Below are 21,400 nucleotides of genomic sequence, written 5' to 3'. Positions count from 1 at the left end.
TCATTAAAATACTAATAAAATGATAGAAAATATTAATAAAATATGCCTTTCTGTGACTGATTCAGTTGTGTTTTATTCAGTGAAACCTCTCGACACCTGTTGGAGGTTTTCTGATGATATTTGTTCGTGTTTTTGTTCCTTCTTCACACGGCCGCGGTCGCCAACTGCCACCTCACCGGGGGTTTGGCTCGTGTCTGTTTCAGAGTATTTACATCACTCAGGTTGGGGGGGATAAATTTGTATTCACACATTCATCCTGGAAGGCGTCCATGAAGAAATCCGTTCTGTTTTAGTGAGGTTTGAGGTTTAGAGGAAGCTTTAGGGAAGGTTAGGTTTACGTTTGTGGATGTTCCGTCCTCTGAAGTGGTGGAAACGTGGCTGAGTGTGCCGAGGCCACCTGCTCTGTCTGGACGCTAACATCAGAACAAAATGTCCCTGATCGTCATCCAGGTCTCTCCCCCTCCGTCTCCCTCTCTGTCTCCCCTTCTGTCTCCCCCGTCCTCCTGGCACAAACTAGGAATCACACAGCTCCACATATGCTCAGTGTTTCAGGGAGCTGCTTGTGTGGTTCCATATTATATCATTACAAACATCCTGAGTGACTGAGTTTGAACCCAGACTACAAATTATTTTACTGAAAATATTTTTAAAATGTCTGAAAATATTATTTACATGTCTGAAAAATTTTAACAAAATGTACTAAATATTTAAAAATATTTAAAGTATATATAAAATGCCCTAAAAGATTTGCCATTATAAAATTAAAGAAAAACATTGAGTTTGTCTCCAGGGGATTTTGATTTTGCTGGTTTTATATTAAAACACACTGGGTTCCATTCCATCTCAGATCATCAAATTGTAAGGAACAGTTTCTGCTCAATCGTCTCTTGAAACATATTAATAAAATCTATCTATCCATCCATCATCTATACACCATTTTATCAAACCTTGCTCACAGAGCATGAGTCTATTCAACCCAATTACAATGGGTTATGGGCCCAGCACACTTCCGCTGCGCCACTCTGCTCCTCTGGCCTCTGGATGGGACTCCAATCAGAGATCTCCTGATCAGATCATGTTTGAAGAAGCTGTTCTACCACGACGGTAGCTCCCTCCTGTTTACAGACGACTGCTCCAGTTTGGCATATGTGGATTCCTAGATGCAGAGACCAGAGGAGCAGACTGGCGCAGCGGAAGCGTGCTGGGCCCATAACCCAGAGATCGATGGATCGAAACCATCCTCTGCTAGACCAACATTTCCACTATAAATTCTACACCAGGAGTTTGGTTATAATTGTCACATAAAACAAGATCCAGTCCAACAAACTCATCAAGAGTTCAGTACTGAATGTTTACATCATAGAATGTGTCACTAAATGAGAATAAAACATTGTTCCTCTGATGTTCCTCAAAGTCACAAACTGCTCTAAAGTTTCCACCTTCCAACAACTACTAAACGATCTACACACAACTTTGGTGTTCATTTTGTACATTTTTGTTCTATTGTGTTTTGGTTTTTTGAGATTTCTGATATTCTTGTTTTCATTTTGTCATCCCCCAGTAGCATTCTGCTCTGTCAAACCTCACACCTGTATGAAGGAACTCACCTTGTTAGTTCTGGTCACACCTTCATGCTGCTTCTCGTCGCTTTTTCCCCTCCAGACTATCTTCAGCACTAATGAAATCTAATGAACCTGCACAGGTTCGAACCCTGCTTGCAGCGCGTGAGTTTCTTCTTTAAGGTGAGGATGTTGACATTACGATTGCTCAACTGTAACAGTAAAAAGTTATTTGCATTTGAGAGCATCAGAACTTGCTCAGGGGAGAAAGGAACAGAATGACTGCTGAACTTGTACTTCATTGTTGTATTGTGTTTTGGTTTTTGAGTTTTCTTGTATTCTTTTCATTTTGTCATCCTCCATTAACATTCTGCTCTGTCAAACCTCACACCTGTGTGAAGGAACTCACCTTGTTAGTTCTGGTCACACCTTGCTGATTCTCGTTGCTTTTCCCCCTCCAGACTATCTCCAGCACTGATGAAAACAGGAGACAGAAAGAAGGTGAGATTGAAGGAATCAGGAATAATTAACCTTCATCAAAGAGAAAGCAAAAAACGCGACAAAATAACAGAAAGTTCAAACTTTAGACTGAAAATCAATGTTTTTGACTTATTCCTCCATAAAGTCAATGGCCATACTCTTGTCTCTGCCTGGTGATGCTACTACCTTCCTTTCCTGGGATGTTGCATTAGAAGGAGGTATTTTAGCACTGAAGAGCACTGCTGAATTTACTGAAGCTTCTACATTTACCATGACCTGGATGACTAAGAATCTACTAAGATAATCAATGGCATGAGTTTTACTTTGATTTGGCCAAAATGAGTCCCATGCTAAGTCAACTTTTTCACTACAAAATGAACATTAGCTTGACTCTGTTGTTCACAGAAAACACCAACAGCCTCATCACAGCAGTGTGCTACAAAAAGAAATTAAAAAGAGCAGAGTGGCGCAGCGGAAGCGTGCTGGGCCCATAACCCAGAGATCGATGGATCGAAACCATCCTCTGCTAGACCAGTATTTTCACTACAAACTCTGCAGCAGGAGTTTGACTGGAATTGTCACATAAAACAAGATCCAGTCCAAGAAGTCTCTTGAAACATATGAATAAAATCCATCCACCATCTAAATACCATTTTATCCTCTGTAGGGCTACGGGGGGCTGGAGTCTATCTCAGCTTAGGGTGAAGACAGAGTTCACCTGGACAGGTAACCAGTCCATCACAGGGCCACACAGAGAGACAGACGGACAACCGACCGTCAAGCTGTGATGGCCGAGTGGTTAAGGCGTTGGACTTGAAATCCAATGGGGTTTCCCCGCGCAGGTTCAAACCCTGCTCACAGCGTGTGAGTTTACTCTTTAAGGTGAGGATGTTGACATTAAAATTGCAAATATCAAGTCATGTCACATGTTATCAAGACGTGAGAGCAGAAACACCCACAGTCTATTGAATCATTTACCAAAGTTGATCACAGACGTTCAGAGAAAGGAACAGTTTGACTGCTGAACTTGTAGCTCATTTCCTGCTAAACAGCAGCAATCTACAAATCTGCCCTCTTTAAACAGCAGTGAGGATTTAGTGATTTGGAGGCTGCAGACAAACTCAGGTTTACTTTATCCATACTGGCCATACTCTTGCCTCTGTCTGGTAATGCTACTACAACCTGTATGAAGGAACTCACCTTGTTAGTTGTTGTCACACCTTCATGCTGCTTCTCATTGCTTTTTCCTCTCTAGACTATTTTCAACGCTGATGAAGACAAAAAACAGGAGAGAAAAAGAAGATCAGAATGGTCTTTTAAATGGAGCTAAAATGTTCCATCTGCAAACCTCTTGAACTTATCATCAGTAATCCTCCTGAACGAAGCCGTGCAGATCCACTACCACAGCCTGACACAGGAATCTACACAATTTCAGCTGGTGATGCAGAAAATGTATTAATATGTTTTTTTGTTTGGTCCTGTCTTATGCCTGCTGACTCAGAGTGAAGGCAGAATTGACTGAAACCATCCTCTGCTAGACCAACAATTTTCACTACAAACTCTGCACCAGGAGTTTGATTGTGATTGTCACATAAAACCAGACAGTTTAACAAGTTCATCAGGAGTTCAGTGCTTTTGAACTGTGTCACAGTTACAACGGCATAGTGCTAGTGTAGAGGAACCATCAGTAAAAAAAAAAAAAAAAAAAAACTAAAATAAATATATAAACAAGATAACATACTGCTGATATTGTACAGATTTTTTTTTCACGTGTGGCTATTCAGATATTACACTGGTTTGTCTGGATGTGGAAAATAACAAAATTGCACATACAAACTGAAAAACTACGACATTGCACAGATTCTTCTTCTTCCTCAGATTATTATAAATACTGATATAGCACAGATTCTTCCATAAGCAGAAAATGTTTAACCAGAAACCACCAACGTTTTTAGAATGAGTTTGACCAGCATCCGCAAAAAATGAATTGTCGTTGTTGAAAATTTTAAAATTTTATTCCACCGCTGCGAGCAGGGTTCGAACCTGCGCGGGGAGACCCCATTGGATTTCAAGTCCAACGCCTTAACCACTCGGCCATCGCAGCCTACGTCACTTAAAATCTACACTGTACTATTCGTAGGAACATCTTCATGACGGACGAAGAGTGCTCTATACTTTATGCGGTTTAACTCAACATTACGTGGTGTCTGTGTAAACACTTCTTAACTGTTCATACATCACCACTGCTTCTGTTCCGCCTCCAGATGCTATCATGTGAAGACAGCGAAACTGACACAATGTTAGCCGTGACAGAACTGGTCCCGGAAAACTCTCCAGTGAAGTGGGCATTTCAACCGCTCCTCGTTATTGTTCGGTTTATTATTCGGTGAATATTACAGACGACTCGAGCCAGTTGAAACATCTTGGCAACCATTCAGGCGCGTTAATGTGGATGTCACGAGGGTATAAAAAAACAAAAGTGCGACTTATTTCGATAGAATGATGGAAAGTTCACTTTAAAGTCCATGTGATATCCAAGATGGCGTATTGTTTTTAGTTTTCCTCCCGCCCACCGTCTTACGCATGCGCACTGGTGTGTTGTTTGTTCCGCTGGTGGCCGGAAGCTGCATTACAAAAATACTGCACCTATTCAGTTGCTAAAGCAGAAAATGTAGAGTAGTATCCATAGTTTTTTAAACTAACAATGCAGTCTTTGGTCAACATTTCACCAACATTGAAGGACTCTCACGTAAATCTGAATCAGAAAAATATGTATATGTAAAACGAGAAGTATAAAAAGTATTGTGTAAATAAGTACAGTGTAAATAAAGTACCGTTTAAAATAAATTTGAATACAATATTGCACATGGTATTGAAGTATGCACGTGAGATAGAAATACTGTACATGTATTGGATATTGCACTGGTGTTGAAACAGGAGTCTTTAATGATTTCCTGATTTATTGCTCGTGAAGAATATGGCCTGAGGGATTAGAAATCGACGTATGGAAAGAGCACAATGCTCCCCTCAAGTACGGGACCTATTGCTACAGTAGTCGTAGCAACTGTGCCTGGAATTGCTGCACCTGAATCGTCGGGTTCAACTGTGTTGTATTTAAAAAAGTAAAGCGTAAACCACCGCTCGACAGAACATTAGGGGCTTATTCAATAACTGTATTCAATAACTCTCCTTCGCTCTGATTTCGCATTGTGTGGGGATGTAGCTCAGTGGTAGAGCGCATGCTTCGCATGTATGAGGTCCCGGGTTCAATCCCCGGCATCTCCACTGTTTTTAGCCTTCACAAGGAAAAATTGCTAAAGGTGCTAGTGCTACGACGTTAGCTACCTACGACGAGCTAATGGGACGCAGAATATAGGTTTTCATGTAGCTTTCATGAATATACGTTTTTGCGTAGCGTGTATTCTCCCATGTACTACAAGTTTTACTTATACAACAATTGTGTTATTATGTATAAATGCGTGTTACAACTGAGTGGTTTTGTCTTTTGTGCCGTCATTGTAGAGTTATAGGATCGGGTATGAAAAAAAAATTTGGTTCCACTGGGGCTCGAACCCAGGACCTTCTGCGTGTAAAGCAGACGTGATAACCGCTACACTATGGAACCAGATGCCCCAGCTACAGGTGACGTCATTATAAATTAGTTGGGATGTGAATAATTTTTTTTATTTAAATTTTAAATTTTATTGCTATTTTTTCCTTTTATTTCTCTCTCTCTCTCTCTCTCTCTCTATATATATATATATATATATATATATATATTTGCATTTTTTGGTTTATAAACGATTTATCGATTTAAATATTAAATCATATTTTTCATATATATAAGTCATCCACAACCAGCCTCAGTGACTACCGCCCTGTTGCTCTCACACCTGTTATAATGAAGTGCTTTGAGAGACTGGTTCTCCGGCACATCAAAGACTGTCTCCCCCCCACACTCGACTCCCACCACTTCACATACCGAATGAACAGATCCACAGAGGACGCCATCACCATAGCTCTGCACGCTGTGCTGACCCACCTGGAACAACCGCAGAGCTATGCCAGGATGCTCTTTGTGGATTACAGCTCAGCATTCAATACAATCATACCGGACATCCTTATAAACAAACTGGACACCCTGGGCCTCCCCTCTCTCACATGCACCTGGATTAAGGACTTTTTAACCAACAGACCCCGGTCTGTGAGACCTGGCCCCCACCTTTCCTCCACCGGTACACCACAGGGCTGCGTGCTGAGCCCCCTCCTATACTGTCTCTACACCTATGAATGCAGACCAGCTCACAGAAACAACATCATCGTCAAATCTGTTGACGACACAACAGTGGTCGGTCTGACCTCAGAGGGAGATGAGACAGCCTACAGAGAGGAGGTCCAGAAACTCGCAACCTGGTGTTCAGCAAACAACATGACACTAAACACCTCAAAGACAAAGGAGATCATCATGAACTTCAGGCGGAACAGAACTGACCCGCCCCCCCTTTACATCAATGGCGAGTGTGTGGAGAGTGTCCACACATTCAGGTTCCTGGGAGTCCAGATCTCCGATGACCTCTCCTGGACAGACAACATCACGGCTGTCATAAAGAAGGCTCAGCAGCAGCTACACTTCCTGAGAGTCCTCAGAAAAACAACCTGGACAGGAAGCTGCTGCTGGCCTTCTACAGCTCATCCATAGAGAGCCTGCAGACATTCTGTGTTCCCACCTGGTACGGGAGCTGTACTGAGGCAGACAGAGCGAGGCTTCAGAGAATTGTTGGCTGTCCTCTCCCCTCCCTCATGGACATCTACTCCACCCGGTGCCTCAGCAGAGCTCAGAACATCATCAAGGCCAGCTCACATCCCGGTTCTCAGCTTTTTGATCTGTTGCCCTGTGGAAGGCATTACAGATGCATTAAAGTGAGGACAAACAGACTTAAAAACAGCTTCTTTCCAAGAGCCATCACCACCCTGAACTCTCACGTCTCATGTGCCACACCCAGCCAACAATATAATGTGAAATGTGAAATATACACCATCTCATTCACTTTATTTATATTTATATTCACACTGTTATTTATATGTATATTTGTAAATAGACTGTTTTGCACTATTTCTTAAGATTTCTGCACTGAAAAGGAGAAGCTTTCCAATTTTGTTATACACTGTATGACAATAAAGCATATTCTATTCTATTCTATTCTATTCTATTCTATTCTATTCTATATATACATGTACTATGTGTGTCCATGAAGATGCGGTAGAAATATGCAAAATTCAGCACTTGTAAAATAATAAAATATAATTTAAAATAAATTTAAAGACATGTCATTAAAGAGAAAAATCACACTATTAGTAGTAAAATTTACTTCATCAAAATCTGTCTTACAGTATTATAATATTTTGACAATAAATCACATGAACTCATTGTGTTTTAATGTAAAATTTGACTCATTTACAGAATATTTTACAGTGTAAAGTAGTGACGGAAGAGGAAACAGTCCGGTACCTGTGGTTAGGCGTTCAGGTGTTTGATTTGAAGGTGTTGCGGGCGGAGCTTGAAATAAAAAGGTGAGAAATGTACCTGCAGCTGCTGAACAACACATCAGCAGCTCAAGGACGACAGAAAGCACCACTCTGCAGGTATATTTTATATTTACATTTTAAATTGTCTTTACATTTTAGGATGTGCACAGAATAATATAGAATTTTATTAATTTTACAGTGTCTGCTCAATTGTGTCATCTATTTCTACTGTATTCTAATTATTTCTGCATTTTATTTAGTTTATTTATTATTTATTTATTTATTATTATTTAACTGCTAAATGTAAACTCCTAAAATAACAGTTTCCTCATTAATCAGTACATGAACTGAGTGATTCTTAAAATCCCCCCAGCTTAATCGGGTTTTCATGTTTTCATTTATCTTGTAGAAATCCTCAGAACAAGCAGACAGATAGGAAATTTCTGACAGGTAAATAAAAGTTTTAGTTTTTTCAGGTTATCAGGGAGAATAATTGCTCTTTTTCATGATTTTAGAAGTGAGAAAAACATCCTTAAAGAGGATTTAAATGATGATGTTGTTGAGAGCAGTGTTTTGCTCTCACTTACACCCAACAGGGATGTGAAGTGAAAAATCTTCTGAAATAGAAACTTTAAAGTTAAACTATATTAGTGACAGTTGCTCTGTATTAGTTAAAGTTGGTCTATATTAATTAAAGTTACTCTATATTAGTTAAAGTTGGTCTATATTAGTTAAAGTTGCTCTATATTAGTTAAAGTTGGTCTATATTAGTTAAAGTTGCTCTACATGAGTTAAAGTTGCTCTATATTAGTTAATATAGAGCAACTTTAACTCCTTTTTAGAGCAACTTTAGCTAATAATATCAACTAAATTTCATTTAGAACAACTTTAGCTAATACAGAGCAACTTGAACTAACATAGAGCAACTTGAACTAATTTTGAGAGGAAGTTTAACTAATATAGGGCAACTTTAATTCTTTTACACTACAGTTCAAAAGTTTGGGGCCACTTAGAAATGTCCTTATTTTTGAAAGACAAGCAGTTTTTTCCAATGGAGATAACATTAAATGAATGATAAATCCAGTCTAGACATTGTTAATATGGTAAATGACTATTCTAGCTGGAAACGGCTGATTTTTAATGGAATATCTATATAGGGGAAAACATGAAATTGCCTGTGTGACCTCAAACTGTATATCTTACCATCAGAGCCAGTGTGTCATTCTAAGTTAACTTTAACTGTACTGCAGTAAAATAAGAGGACAGAAGGAGATTCTTTTAGCTGATTTTACTGCTGATGAAACAAACAGAGTTGGATGTTTCCTTTTACTAAAGCAGGAAGTGACCTTTGTCTTTTCTGTTTGTCCTTTTACACCTTTGAGTGTTTCTTTGTGCTCGCTGGACGCCTATGCTAACTGTCCCTCATTAACAAGTCAAATATCAGCGACGTAAACAAATGAGATCCTGCAGAGGAAGACAAACCAGATGTGTTTTCTCGCTGCACCCTGTGTCTTTTTAAGCAGATTTATTCATTACAAGAAACAAGAAAACCCACAAAATTTATGTTTTATACGAGAACAAATAGGAGCTGATACCATAAGCAGACTTTCAAAAAATTCTTGTGTCCAGAAAAGTTTTTAGAAAAATGATTATGCAGCAGTGTTTACAGTAAAACAGAGTTTCCAAACTTTGTAGGGATATTTTACTAAGACTTTAGTGCCAGATTTGCTTCAGACTTCCTTGATTCTTGACAATAAAGAAAAAATATACATGTTTCAAAATGGTGGAATACTGCAGAATTCAAAAGCTGTAAAAATGGTGAAAACAATGGAAAATATTTGTAAAGTAATGTTTTTTTTAGTAGATTTAAATACAAGAGGTCACAATGTTTTGGCCTGGTTCTTTTGTTTGAAGTCAACGTGTACATTAGTACTTTTTTTTCACTTCATATTATCTGTATTTTGACCAAAAAATGGCAACGACTGTTTTTGAATCATTAATATAGGTATTTTTTCTTTAAAATGCTGGCAAATATCTGTAAAATAATGATACTTTCACTGATTTAAATACAGAAAAATAATACAATTTTAAAGTAAAACATTGTAAAATTAGGAAGTGAAAATACAGATTTACAGCTTTAGCCTGCTTTTATTACAATCAACATTTAATGCATTATTTTTCTCTGTGATTTTAATCGTTACTATCTTTAATTTAACAAAACACCAAAAAAAATACTTAAATTAACAGTCCAAAAACAAATAAAAAAACAGTATTTAAGTCACTAGTTTACCAGTTTTTTGTAATAAAAATAATTACATTAAAATAAATATTCACATAAATAATGGGAAATATCTGTAATCTGTAAAATAATATTTTGGCTGATTTAAATAGAGAGAAATTGTGTAATTTTATGGTCAAATATTGTAGAAATTATAGATTTTTGATGTAGATGTTATGTATAGTTTTTTGCCTGTTTTTGTTTGTTTTTGTTTTAAAGTCAACGTGTAAATTAATACTAATAGTGTGCTTTTACAAAATATTTTCTGCAATTTGACAAAGCAGATGAAATCTGTAGAGTAAAATTCTTAAAATACATTTTTTTCTTTCAGATAACAGAAAATGTTTGTAAAATAATCATGTTTTTAGAAAAACAGTTCAGTTTTACAGTCAAATGATCTTTTCTAAAAATTACAGATTTTTGAAATTGAAATTATCAACAGTTTTGTCTTGATTTTTCCAATAAACATCCACATTAATATCTTTATTTTCCCGTGATTTTAACAGTTACAGCTGTAAATTTACCTGTAAAAAAAACAAACTGGGGAAATCTATAAAATAATTGTAAAATGTAAAAAAATTAAAAGAGCAAATCTATCTCCATCCCTGTGTCCTCAGCGTCATGTCTGAGTTTGAAGTGAGCGTTCACACCTCACCTGGTCCCACCTGTGGAACCTTCAGCCGCCTGTGGCTCAGCCTGATTGGCTCAGAGGGCGAGACTCCGCCCCTCAGTGTGAACGAAGGCGACCGCCGTCTGCTGCCAGGTTCGGTGAGTTTCACCAAACATTTAATCATGATATTCAATGAATGAAATCTGTAAAAGATGAAAACAAAACAGTTTATTGACACTAGAAATCATAGTTTTATTTAAAAACATTTTAAATTAGGTCCATCTGAAGCCTGTTGTTGTGTCTTTTAGTGGTCAGTTTGTGTTTATTTACAGCTGTTGTTTGTGTTTCTAGTACTTGTTTGGTGTCTTTTTATTTTGTTTCAGAAACAAAACAACTTTGATTAATATTAAATGTTAAAATAAAGTCCCTCCAAAGTTATTTTTTTGTGTTTTGTGTCATTTTATCTTTTAGTGTGTCTTTGTAGTTGTTTTGTATCTATTTTGTGTCTCTTTGTAGTTGTTTTGTGTTTATTTGTAGCCATGTTGTGTCATTTTTAAGTTGTTCTGTGTTTATTTTCTTTGTGCGTCATTGTAGTTGTTTTGTGTGTCTTTGTAGTTGGTTTGTGTCTATTTTTGGGTCTCTGTGGTCATTTTGTTTATTTGCAGCTATTTTGTGTCATTTTGTATTTGTTTTGTGTGTCATTGTTGTTATTGTGTGTTTAGTGTGTTGTAGTTGTTTTGTGTATATTCGTGATTGTTTTGTGTGTCTGTAGGTTTGTGTCTCGTAGTTGTTTTGTGTCTCTTTGTAGCTATGTTGTGCCATTTGAAGTTGTTTTGTGTCTGTTTTGGTGGTTTTATCTTTTTTTAAAGTATTTTTTCTATATTTGGTTGTTTTTGTGTCTCTATGGTCATTTTGTGTTTATTTGCAGTTATTTTGTAGCATTTTGTAGTTGTTTTGTATCTCTTTCAAGTTGTTTTGTGTGTCTTTGTAGCTTTTTTCTCTTCCACCGTTGTTGAACCATGCTGTGTTTACTCAGACGTGTTCGGTTCTGGTTCGGTCCAGCGGCTCTCTGGGTCATCTGGTTCTGGTCCGGCTCCGGTTGGAGGTGCAACCCGGATTCCCTGCCTTGGACTGGCACTGCAGCCGGGTGGAGGTCTGCCGGCCACCTGACGGACAGGAAGGGGCGGAGCCAGAAACTCAGGTGTTCCTGTGCGACAGGTGGCTGCAAACAGCAGACGAAGACGTGGAGCTGAGGAGTGGAAAGTGTGAGATTATTATTATTATTATTACTATTATTATTATTATACATGGTTTATTATGTCTGTTGTATTCTATTTTGGTTTTGAGTGATTTATTGACATTTAGAAATATTTTATTGTTTTTTAGTGTTTCGTGTTTCATAAATGTATTGTATTTTTACACTATTTACAAATGTTTTATTGTGTTTAATTTTAATTAATATTTTTTGTTCATTAGTGTTTTGCTATGTTTAAAAATAAAATTAATGTTTATTAGTTTAATGATGTTTTCTGATGTTTACCTGTGTTTTTAGTTATTTATTATTGATTTGGGTATTATTAATAATAGCCTTTATTGGTATTTAGTTTTTGTAGTTTTATAAATGTTTCCTTGTTAATCTTTTTAAGAAATGTTATGTTTTATCAATGCATTAATATGTTTATTAGTATAATTATTTACTGGTGTTTCATAATTTTTTGAAAAGTTTATTAAGGTTTTGCCATACTTTGTTTTTTATTATTATTTGTCTGTTTGGTTTATTGGTGTTTTGTTATTAGTGTAATTATGTATATATTCCCTTGAGATTTGTTTCATTGTTAAGCAATTTTTAAAAGTGCTTTTTTATGTTTTATTAATATTATGTATTATTAATATTGCATATTTATATTTTGTTGTGTTTCATGATATGGAAATATGTTTGTTAGTATTTTGTAAGTATTTTGATTAGTGTTTTCGTTATTTTTTTTTTCTAAATACCACTCTGCCAAACTGTCTTTTACTGTCCATTCAAACAGCTTCAGTTTCATAATTGTGGGTTCTGAGTGAGTCTTGTTATTATTGTTGTTTTTTAGTGTGTTTGCTGCAGGACGAGACAGAAGAGGAGCTGAAGCTGCAGCGACTTCGACAGCTGCAGCGACAGCAGGAACTCATCAGGTAAAACTGTGCAGCTGGTTCATCTCTTTGTTGTTTTGCCTCTTCTTGTTGTTATTTGTATAATTGTTGCATCATTTCTGTCTCTTTGCTGTTGTTTTGTGTAGTTATGTAGCTACATTTAATCTCTGTACTGTTCTGTTGTTTTGTGGTCAGTTTGTGTCATTTTCTAGTCGCTATGTGTCTTTTTTGATAGTACTTTGCTTGGTTGTATCTTTTTGTTGTTATATTGTGTGTTTTTATTGTCAGTTTGTATATTTTTTGTGGTTATTTTGTGTCTCTGTGGTTGTTTTGTGTCTCTTCGTGGTTGTTTTATGTCTCTTTGTGGTTGTCTAATCTCTTTGCAGCAGTTTTGTGTCTCTTTGTGGTTGTTTTGAAGATAGATAAAGATATTTTATCAATGCCCAGTGGGGAAATTCAGGTGTCCAGCAGCCCACAGTGTGCGACATACATTCAGATTCATCCATACACAGTAAAAAAGATAAAAAGTGAAAAATAAGATATATAACAGGTTAAAAGCTACTATCAATAGTAATACAGTGCACATTAGCAAGATCAGTTGTATAGTCTTATCGCGGTTGGTACAAACGACCTCCTGAACCTCTCAGTTCTGCAGCGCATAGAAAGACAAAGCACACTGCGGCTGCTTTGCTGAGCGGCCACAGTTTCATGCAGGGGATGCCTGCTGTTACTGAGGATGGACTTCATCATGCTCCTCATTCTGTTCTCCACCAGCTCTCCAACAGACACACACTTCCGGACCAGCTTGTCCAAACGATTCCCCTCTTCGACCGTCATACAGTTTCCCCAGTTTACTACAGCAAAAAATACAGCACTAGCCACCACTGATTGATAAAAGGTACAGCATCTCATTACAGACATTGAAAGATTTCAGTATTCTAAGAAAGTAGCGTCTGCTCTGAACTTTTTTGTATGCTGCATTAGCATGCACTGACCGGTCAGTTTGTGATCCAGGTGGACACCCAGATATTTGTAGGTAGTGACCACCTCAATACTCTCACCGTCGAGCCGAACGGGTTCATGTTGTGATTTCCGCCGGCCAAAGTCCACCATCATCTCCTTCATTTTGGATGTGTTTAGCATCAGTCCATTGCACCTGCTCCAGTGCGTGAAGTCCAAAATGACCTTCCTGTATTCCGCTTCGTCCCCTCCCTTCACACAGGCCACCACAGCTGTATCATCAGAGTACTTCTGGATGTGACATGATGACGACTGACAGGCAAAGTCTGATGTGTAAAGGGTGAAGAGGAAAGGGGATAACACAGTTCCCTGGGGAACTCTGATGCTGGTCACCAAGGTTCCAGAGACTGTATTCCCCAGTCTTACGTACTGTGGCCACTCTGTCAGGTAGTTTGTAATCCATTTTATGAAAACAGGCTCGACACTCAGCTCTTCAAGCTTGTCGCTCAAGATCATTGGCTGAATTGTGTTAAGAGCACTTGAAAAGTCAAAAAACATCGGCCTCACGTACCCCCGAGTACCATCAAGAAAAGACAGGGTCTGATGAAGCATATACAGGATGGCACCCCCCACACCCATGCTCTCTGGATAGGCAAACTGTAAGGGGTCCAATGCCGTATGCAACTGCTGCTGCCTCCTGCTCTGCTCCTCCCAGCTGCTGTTCCTCCTCCACTGCTGAATCCTGCTCTGCTCCACCCGGCGGCTGTTCCACCTCTCCACCCGGGGGCTGTTCCACCTCCGCTGCTGCCTCCTGCTCCGGAACAGCAGCCATGTGGCAGTGATGGTGGACAGTATTCGGGTGGAGCAGAGCAGGAGGCAGCAGCGGTGGAATAGCAGCTGAGTGGACAGGTGGAGCACCTCCGCTGCTGCATCCTGTTCTGCTCCACCCGGCGGCTGTTCCACTTCCACTGCTGCCTACTGCTTTGCTGCTCCACCTATCCACTCAGCGGCTGTTCCACCGCTGCTGCCTCCTGCTCTGTTCCACCGGGCGGCTGTTCCACCGCTGCTGCATCCTGCTCTGCTCCACCCGGCGGCTTTGTCATCCTTAGCTGCTGACTCCTTTGCTGCTCCACCCGGCTGCTGTTCCACGTCTGCTGCTGCATCCTCCTCTGCTCCACCCGGCGGATGCTCCACCTCCGCTGCTGCATCCTGCTCTGGTCCACCGGGCGGCTGTTCCACCGCTGCTGCCCCCTGTTCTGCTCCACCCGGCGTCTGTTCCACTGCTGCTGCTGTGACCTGCTCTGTTCCACCTGTCCACTCAGTGGCTGTTCCACCGCTGCTGCATCCTGCTCTGCTCCAGCCGGCGGCTGTTCCACCTCCACTGCTCCATCCTTTCCGGCTCCACCTGGCGGCTGTGTCATCCTTACCTGCTGACTCCTGCGCTGCTCCACCCGGCTGCTGTTCCACGTCCGCTGCTGCATCCTGCTCTGCTCCACCCGGCGGCTGCTCCACCTCCGCTGCTGCATCCTGTTCAGCTCCACCCAGCGGCTGTGTCACCCTTTGCTGCTGCCTCCTGCTTTGCTGCTCCACCTGTCCACTCAGCAGATGTTCCACCTCTGCTGCTGCCTCCTGCTCTGCTCCACCCGGTGGCTGTTCCACCTCTCCACTCAGCGGTTGTTCCACCGCTGCTGCTGCATCCTGTTCTGCTCCACCCGGCGGCTCCTTCCTCCTGCTTTGCTCCACGCGGCGGCTGTTTCTCTCCACTCAGTGGCGGTTCCACCGCTGCTGCTGTGACGTGCTCTGCTCCACCCGGTTGCTGGTCCACCTCCGCTGCTGCCTCCTGTTCTGCTCCACCCGGCGGCTATTCCACCTCCGCTGCTGCCTCCTGCTCTGCTCCACCCGGGGGCTGTTCCACCTCCGCTTCTGCCTCCTGCTCTGCTCCACCCGGGGGCTGTTCCACCTCCGCTGCTGCCTCCTGCTCTGCTCCACCCGGGGGCTGTTCCACCTCCGCTGCTGCCTCCTGCTTTGCTCCACCCGGCGGTTGGTCCACCTCCGCTGCTGCCTCCTGTTCTGCTCCACCCGGCGGCTGTTCAATTTCAACTGCTGCCTCCTGCTTTGCTGCTCCACCTCTCCACTCAGCGGCTGTTCCACCGCTGCTGCTGTGGCCTGCTCTGCTCCACCCGGCGGCTGGTTCACCTCCGCTGCTTCCTCCTGTTCTGCTCCATCCGGCGGCTCTTCCACTTCCACTGCTGCCTCCTGCTTTGCTGCTCCACCTCTCCACTCAGCGGCTGTTCCACCTCCGCTGCTGCCCCCTGCTCTGCTCCACCCGGCGGCTGTTCCACCTCCGCTGCTGCCCCCTGCTCTGCTCCACCCGGCGGCTGTTCCACCTCCGCTGCTGCCCCCTGTTCTGCTCCACCCGGCGTCTGTTCCACTGCTGCTGCTGTGACCTGCTCTGTTCCACCTGTCCACTCAGTGGCTGTTCCACCGCTGCTGCATCCTGCTCTGCTCCAGCCGGCGGCTGTTCCACCTCCACTGCTCCATCCTTTCCGGCTCCACCTGGCGGCTGTGTCATCCTTACCTGCTGACTCCTGCGCTGCTCCACCCGGCTGCTGTTCCACGTCCGCTGCTGCATCCTGCTCTGCTCCACCCGGCGGCTGCTCCACCTCCGCTGCTGCATCCTGTTCAGCTCCACCCAGCGGCTGTGTCACCCTTTGCTGCTGCCTCCTGCTTTGCTGCTCCACCTGTCCACTCAGCAGATGTTCCACCTCTGCTGCTGCCTCCTGCTCTGCTCCACCCGGTGGCTGTTCCACCTCTCCACTCAGCGGTTGTTCCACCGCTGCTGCTGCATCCTGTTCTGCTCCACCCGGCGGCTCCTTCCTCCTGCTTTGCTCCACGCGGCGGCTGTTTCTCTCCACTCAGTGGCGGTTCCACCGCTGCTGCTGTGACGTGCTCTGCTCCACCCGGTTGCTGGTCCACCTCCGCTGCTGCCTCCTGCTCTGTTCCACCCGGCGGATGTTTCACCGCTGCTGCATCCTGCTGTGCTCCACCCGGCGGCTGTGTCATCCTTACCTGCTGACTCCTGTGCTGCTCCACCCGGCTGCTGTTCCACGTCTGCTGCTGCATCCTGCTCTGCTCCACCCGGCGGCTGCTCCACCTCCGCTGCTGCATCCTGTTCAGCTCCACCCAGCGGCTGTGTCACCCTTAGCTGCTGCCTCCTGTTTTGCTGCTCCACCTGTCCACTCAGCAGATGTTCCACCTCCGCTGCTGCCTCCTGCTCTGCTCCACCCGGCGGCTGTTCCACGTCCACTGCTGCCTCCTGCTTTGCTGCTCCACCTATCCACTCAGCGGCTGTTCCACCGCTGCTGCCTCCTGCTCTATTCCACCCGGCGGCTGTTCCACCGCTGCTGCATCCTGCTCTGCTCCACCCGGCGGCGGTGTCATCCTTACCTGCTGACTCCTGTGCTGCTATACCCGGCTGCTGTTCCACGTCTGCTGCTGCATCCTGCTCTGCTCCACCCGGCGACTGTTCCACCTCCGCTGCTGCATCCTGCTCTGGTCCACCCGGCAGCTGTGTCACCCTTAGCTGCTGCCTCCTGCTTTGCTGCTCCACCTGTCCACTCAGCAGATGTTACAACTCCGCTGCTGACTCCTGCTCTGCTCCACCCGGGGGCTGTTCCACCTCCGCTGCTGCCTCCTGCTCTGCTCCACCCGGGGGCTGTTCCAGCTCCGCTGCTGCCTCCTGCTCTGCTCCACCCGGAGGCTGTTCCACCGCTTGTGCTGTGAGGTGCTCTTCTCCACCCGGCGTCTGGTCCACCTCCGCTGCTGCCTCCTGTTCTGCTCCACCCGGCGGCTGTTCCATTTCCACTGCTGCCTCCTGCTTTGCTGTTCCACCTCTCCACTCAGCGGCTGTTCGACCGCTGCTGCTGTGACGTGCTCTGCTCCACCCGGCGGCTGGTCCACCTCCGCTGCTGCCTCCTGTTCTGCTCCATCCGGCGGCTGTTCCACTTCCACTGCTGCCTCCTGCGTTGCTGCTCCACCTCTCCACTCAGCGGTTGTTCCACCGCTGCTGCTGCATCCTGTTCTGCTCCACCCGGCAGCTCCTTCCTCCTGCTTTGCTCCACGCGGCGGCTGTTCCACCGCTGCTGCCTCCTGCTTTGCTGTTCCACCTCTCCGCTCAGTGGCGGTTCCACCGCTGCTGCTGTGACGTGCGCTGCTCCACCCGGTTGCTGGTCCACCTCCGCTGCTGCCTCCTGTTCTGCTCCACCCGGCGGCTATTCCACCTCCGCTGCTGCCTCCTGCTCTGCTCCACCCGGCGGCTGTTCCATCTCCGCTGCTGCCTCCTGTTCTGCTCCACCCTGCGGCTGTTCCACTTCCACTGCTGCCTCCTGCTTTGCTGCTCCACCTCTCCACTCAGCCGCTGTTCCATCTCCGCTGCTGCCCCCTGTTCTGCTCCACCCGGCGTCTGTTCCACCGCTGCTGCTGTGACCTGCTCTGTTCCACCTGTCCACTCAGCGGCTGCTCCACCGCTGCTGCATCCTGCTGTGCTCCAGCCGGCGGCTGTTCCACCTCCGCTGCTTCATCCTTTTCGGCTCCACCTGGTGGCTGTGTCATCCTTAGCTCCTGCCTCCTGTTCTGCTCCACCTGACGGCTGTTCCACCTCGGCTGCTGCATGCTGCTCTGCTCCACCCGGCGGCTGTTCCATCTCCGCTGCTGTCTCCTGCTTTGCTGCTGAATGGAGAGGTGGAACAGCAGCCATGTGGCAGTGGAGGTGGACAGCATTCGGGTGGAGCAGAGCAGGAGGCAGCAGCGGTGGATTAGCAGCGGAGTGGACAGGTGGAGCACCTCCGCTGCTGCATCCTGTTCTGCTCCACACGGCGGTTGTTCCACCTCAGCTCCTGCCTCCTGCTCTGTTACACCCGGCGGCTGTTACACCTCCGCTGCTGCCTCCTGCTCTGCTCCACCCGGGGGCTGTTCCACCTTCGCTGCTGTCTCCTGCTCTGCTCCAATGGGGGGCTGTTCCAGCTCCGCTGCTGCCTCCTGCTCTGCTCCACCCGGGGGCTGTTCCACCTCCGCTGCTGCCTCCTGCTTTGCTCCACCCGGCGGTTGGTCCACCTCCGCTGCTGCCTCCTGTTCTGCTCCACCCGGCGGCTGTTCAATTTCAAGTGCTGCCTCCTGCTTTGCTGCTCCACCTCTCCACTCAGCGGCTGTTCCACCGCTGCTGCTGTGGCCTGCTCTGCTCCACCCGGCGGCTGGTCCACCTCCGCTGCTTCCTCCTGTTCTGCTCCATCCGGCGGCTGTTCCACTTCCACTGCTGCCTCCTGCTTTGCTGCTCCACCTCTCCACCCGGCGGCTGTTCCACCTCCGCTGCTGCCCCCTGCTCTGCTCCACCCGGTGGCTGTTCCACCTCCGCTGCTGCCCCCTGTTCTGCTCCACCCGGCGTCTGTTCCACTGTTGCTGCTGTGACCTGCTCTGTTCCACCTGTCCACTCAGTGGCTGTTCCACCGCTGCTGCCTCCTGCTCTGCTCCACCCAGCGGCTGTTCCACCTCCACTGCTTCATCCTTTCCGGCTCCACCTGGCGGCCGTGTCATCCTTACCTGCTGACTCCTGCGCTGCTCCACCCGGCTGCTGTTCCACGTCCGCTGCTGCATCCTGCTCTGCTCCACCCGGCGGCTGCTCCACCTCCGCTGCTGCATCCTGTTCAGCTCCACCCAGCGGCTGTGTCACCCTTTGCTGCTGCCTCCTGCTTTGCTGCTCCACCTGTCCACTCAGCAGATGTTCCACCTCTGCTGCTGCCTCCTGCTCTGCTCCACCCGGTGGCTGTTCCACCTCTCCACTCAGCGGTTGTTCCACCGCTGCTGCTGCATCCTGTTCTGCTCCACCCGGCGGCTCCTTCCTCCTGCTTTGCTCCACGCGGCGGCTGTTTCTCTCCACTCAGTGGCGGTTCCACCGCTGCTGCTGTGACGTGCTCTGCTCCACCCGGTTGCTGGTCCACCTCCGCTGCTGCCTCCTGTTCTGCTCCACCCGGCGGCTATTCCACCTCCGCTGCTGCCTCCTGCTGTGCTCCACCCGGCGGCTGTTCCATCTCCGCTGCTGCCTCCTGTTCTGCTCCACCCTGCGGCTGTTCCACTTCCACTGCTTCCTCCTGCTTTGCTGCTCCACCTCTCCACTCAGCGGCTGTTCCACCTCCGCTGCTGCCCCCTGTTCTGCTCCACCCGGCGTCTGTTCCACCGCTGCTGCTGTGACCTGCTCTGTTCCACCTGTCCACTCAGTGGCTGTTCCACCGCTGCTGCATGCTGCTGTGCTCCAGCCGGCGGCTGTTCCACCTCCGCTGCTTCATCCTGTTCGGCTCCACCTGGTGGCTGTGTCATCCTTAGCTCCTGACTCCTGCGCTGCTCCACCCGGCTGCTGTTCCACGTCCGCTGCTGCATCATGCTCTGCTCCACCCGGCGGCTGCTCCACCTCCGCTGCTGCCTCCTGTTCTGGTCCACCCGGAAGCCGTGTCAGCCTTAGCTGCTGCATCCTGCTCTGCTCCACCTGGCGGCTGTTCCACCTCCGCTGCTGTATCCTGTTCTGCTCCACCCGGCGGCTGTTCCACCTCCGCTGCTGTCTCCTTCTCTGCTCCACCTAGCGGCTGTGTCACCTTGAGCTGCTGCCTCCTTCTTTTCTGCTCCACCTGTCCACTCAGCAGCTGTTCCACCGCTGCTGCCTCCTGCGCTGCTGTACCCGGCTGCTGTTCCTATTCCACTGCTACCTCCTGCTCTGCTTCACACGGCTGCTGCTCCACCTCTCCACTCAGCAGCTGTTCCACCGCTGCTGCTGCATCCTGTTCTGCTCTACCCGGTGGCTGTTCTATCTCCGCTGCGGCCTTCAGCTCTGCTCCACCCTGCGGCTGTCACCCTTAGCTGCTGCCTCCTGCTCTGCTCCACCCAGCGGCTGTTCCACCTCCGCTGCTGCATCCTGTTTGGCTCCACACGGCGGTTGTTCCACCTTAGCTCCTGCCTCATGCTCTATTCCACCCGGCGGCTGTTACACCTCCGCTGCTGCCTCCTGCTCTGCTCCACCCGGGGGCTGTTCCACCTCCGCTGCTGCCTCCTGCTCTGCTCCACCCGGGGGCTGTTCCACCACTGATGCTGTGAGGTGCTCTGCTCCACCCGGGGGCTGTTCCACCTCCGCTGCTGCCTCCTGCTCTGCTCCACCTGGCGGCTGTTCCACCTCCGCTGCTGCCTCCTGCTTTGCTGTTCCACCTCTCCACTCAGTGGCGGTTCCACCGCTGCTGCTGTGACATGCTCTGCTCCACCCGGTTGCTGGTCCACCTCCGCTGCTGCCTCCTGTTCTGCTCCACCCGGCGGCTATTCCACCTCCGGTGCTGCCTCCTGCTCTGCTCCACCCGGCGGCTGTTCCATCTCTGCTGCTGCCTCCTGTTGTGCTCCACCCAGTGGCTGTTCACCTTCCACTGCTGCCTAATGCTTTGCTGCTCCACCTGTCCACCCGGCGGCTGTTCCATCTCTCCACTCAGTGGTTGTTCCACTGCTGCTGCTGCATCCTGTTCTGCTCCACCCGGCGGCTCCTGCCTCCTGCTTTGCTCCACGCGGCGGCTGTTCCACCGCTGCTGCCTCCTGCTTTGCTGTTCCACCTCTCCATTCAGTGGCGGTTCCACCGCTGCTGCTGTTACGTGCTCTGCTCCACCCGAGGGCTGGTCCACCTCCGCTGCTGCCTCCTGTTCTGCTCCACCCGACGGCTGTTCCACCTCCGCTGCTGCCTCTTGCTGTGCTCCACCCGGGGGCTGTTCCAGCTCCTCTGCTGCCTCCTCCTCTGCTCAACCCGGGGGCTGTTCCACCACTGCTTCTGTGAGGTGA

The 21,400-nt window shown here is 46.8% G+C and overlaps 2 protein-coding genes and 4 non-coding genes across 8 annotated transcripts in view; 3 read left to right on the top strand and 3 right to left on the bottom strand.

Annotated features, from left to right (window-relative positions):
- LOC111572858 (rap1 GTPase-activating protein 2-like) overlaps nt 1-4,591 on the bottom strand; it is a 57,173-nt gene extending 52,582 nt beyond the window's left edge. For 2 of the 3 annotated variants that reach the window (XM_055017362.1, XM_055017366.1), the window contains exons 1-3: nt 4,276-4,591; nt 3,240-3,307; nt 1,969-2,033 (exon numbers count right to left, since the gene is read on the bottom strand). The gene's annotated coding sequence lies outside the window, so the exon portion shown is untranslated. Of the gene's footprint in view, nt 1-1,607; nt 1,772-1,968; nt 2,034-3,239; nt 3,308-4,275 lie in introns of all 3 variants that reach the window. The other variant, XM_055017361.1, reaches the window with a different exon arrangement.
- Nucleotides 2,821-2,902, top strand: trnas-uga (transfer RNA serine (anticodon UGA)). The gene has a single exon. It is a non-coding gene; the product is annotated as a tRNA-Ser (tRNA).
- trnas-uga (transfer RNA serine (anticodon UGA)) lies at nt 4,062-4,143 on the bottom strand. The gene has a single exon. It is a non-coding gene; the product is annotated as a tRNA-Ser (tRNA).
- A 661-nt stretch (nt 4,592-5,252) lies between the features above and the next one.
- trnaa-cgc (transfer RNA alanine (anticodon CGC)) lies at nt 5,253-5,324 on the top strand. The gene has a single exon. It is a non-coding gene; the product is annotated as a tRNA-Ala (tRNA).
- Nucleotides 5,325-5,591: 267 nt separating this feature from the next.
- trnav-uac (transfer RNA valine (anticodon UAC)) lies at nt 5,592-5,664 on the bottom strand. Its single transcript has one exon. It is a non-coding gene; the product is annotated as a tRNA-Val (tRNA).
- A 4,799-nt stretch (nt 5,665-10,463) lies between these two features.
- The window catches only part of zgc:152891 (uncharacterized protein LOC767741 homolog), a 54,094-nt gene continuing 43,157 nt past the window's right edge, over nt 10,464-21,400 (top strand). Inside the window, exons 1-3 of the mRNA XM_055017551.1 lie at nt 10,464-10,611; nt 11,490-11,718; nt 12,544-12,625. Of these exons, the coding sequence (XP_054873526.1) occupies nt 10,465-10,611; nt 11,490-11,718; nt 12,544-12,625 (458 nt within the window). The 5' untranslated portion in view covers nt 10,464. The remainder of the gene's footprint in view (nt 10,612-11,489; nt 11,719-12,543; nt 12,626-21,400) is intronic.

This window comes from Amphiprion ocellaris, chromosome 14, assembly GCF_022539595.1.
Source record: "Amphiprion ocellaris isolate individual 3 ecotype Okinawa chromosome 14, ASM2253959v1, whole genome shotgun sequence".
Classification (NCBI taxonomy): Eukaryota; Metazoa; Chordata; class Actinopteri; family Pomacentridae; genus Amphiprion; species Amphiprion ocellaris.
The sequence above is the reverse complement of the archived record's forward strand: the minus strand, read 5'-3'. Positions and strand labels throughout refer to the sequence as shown.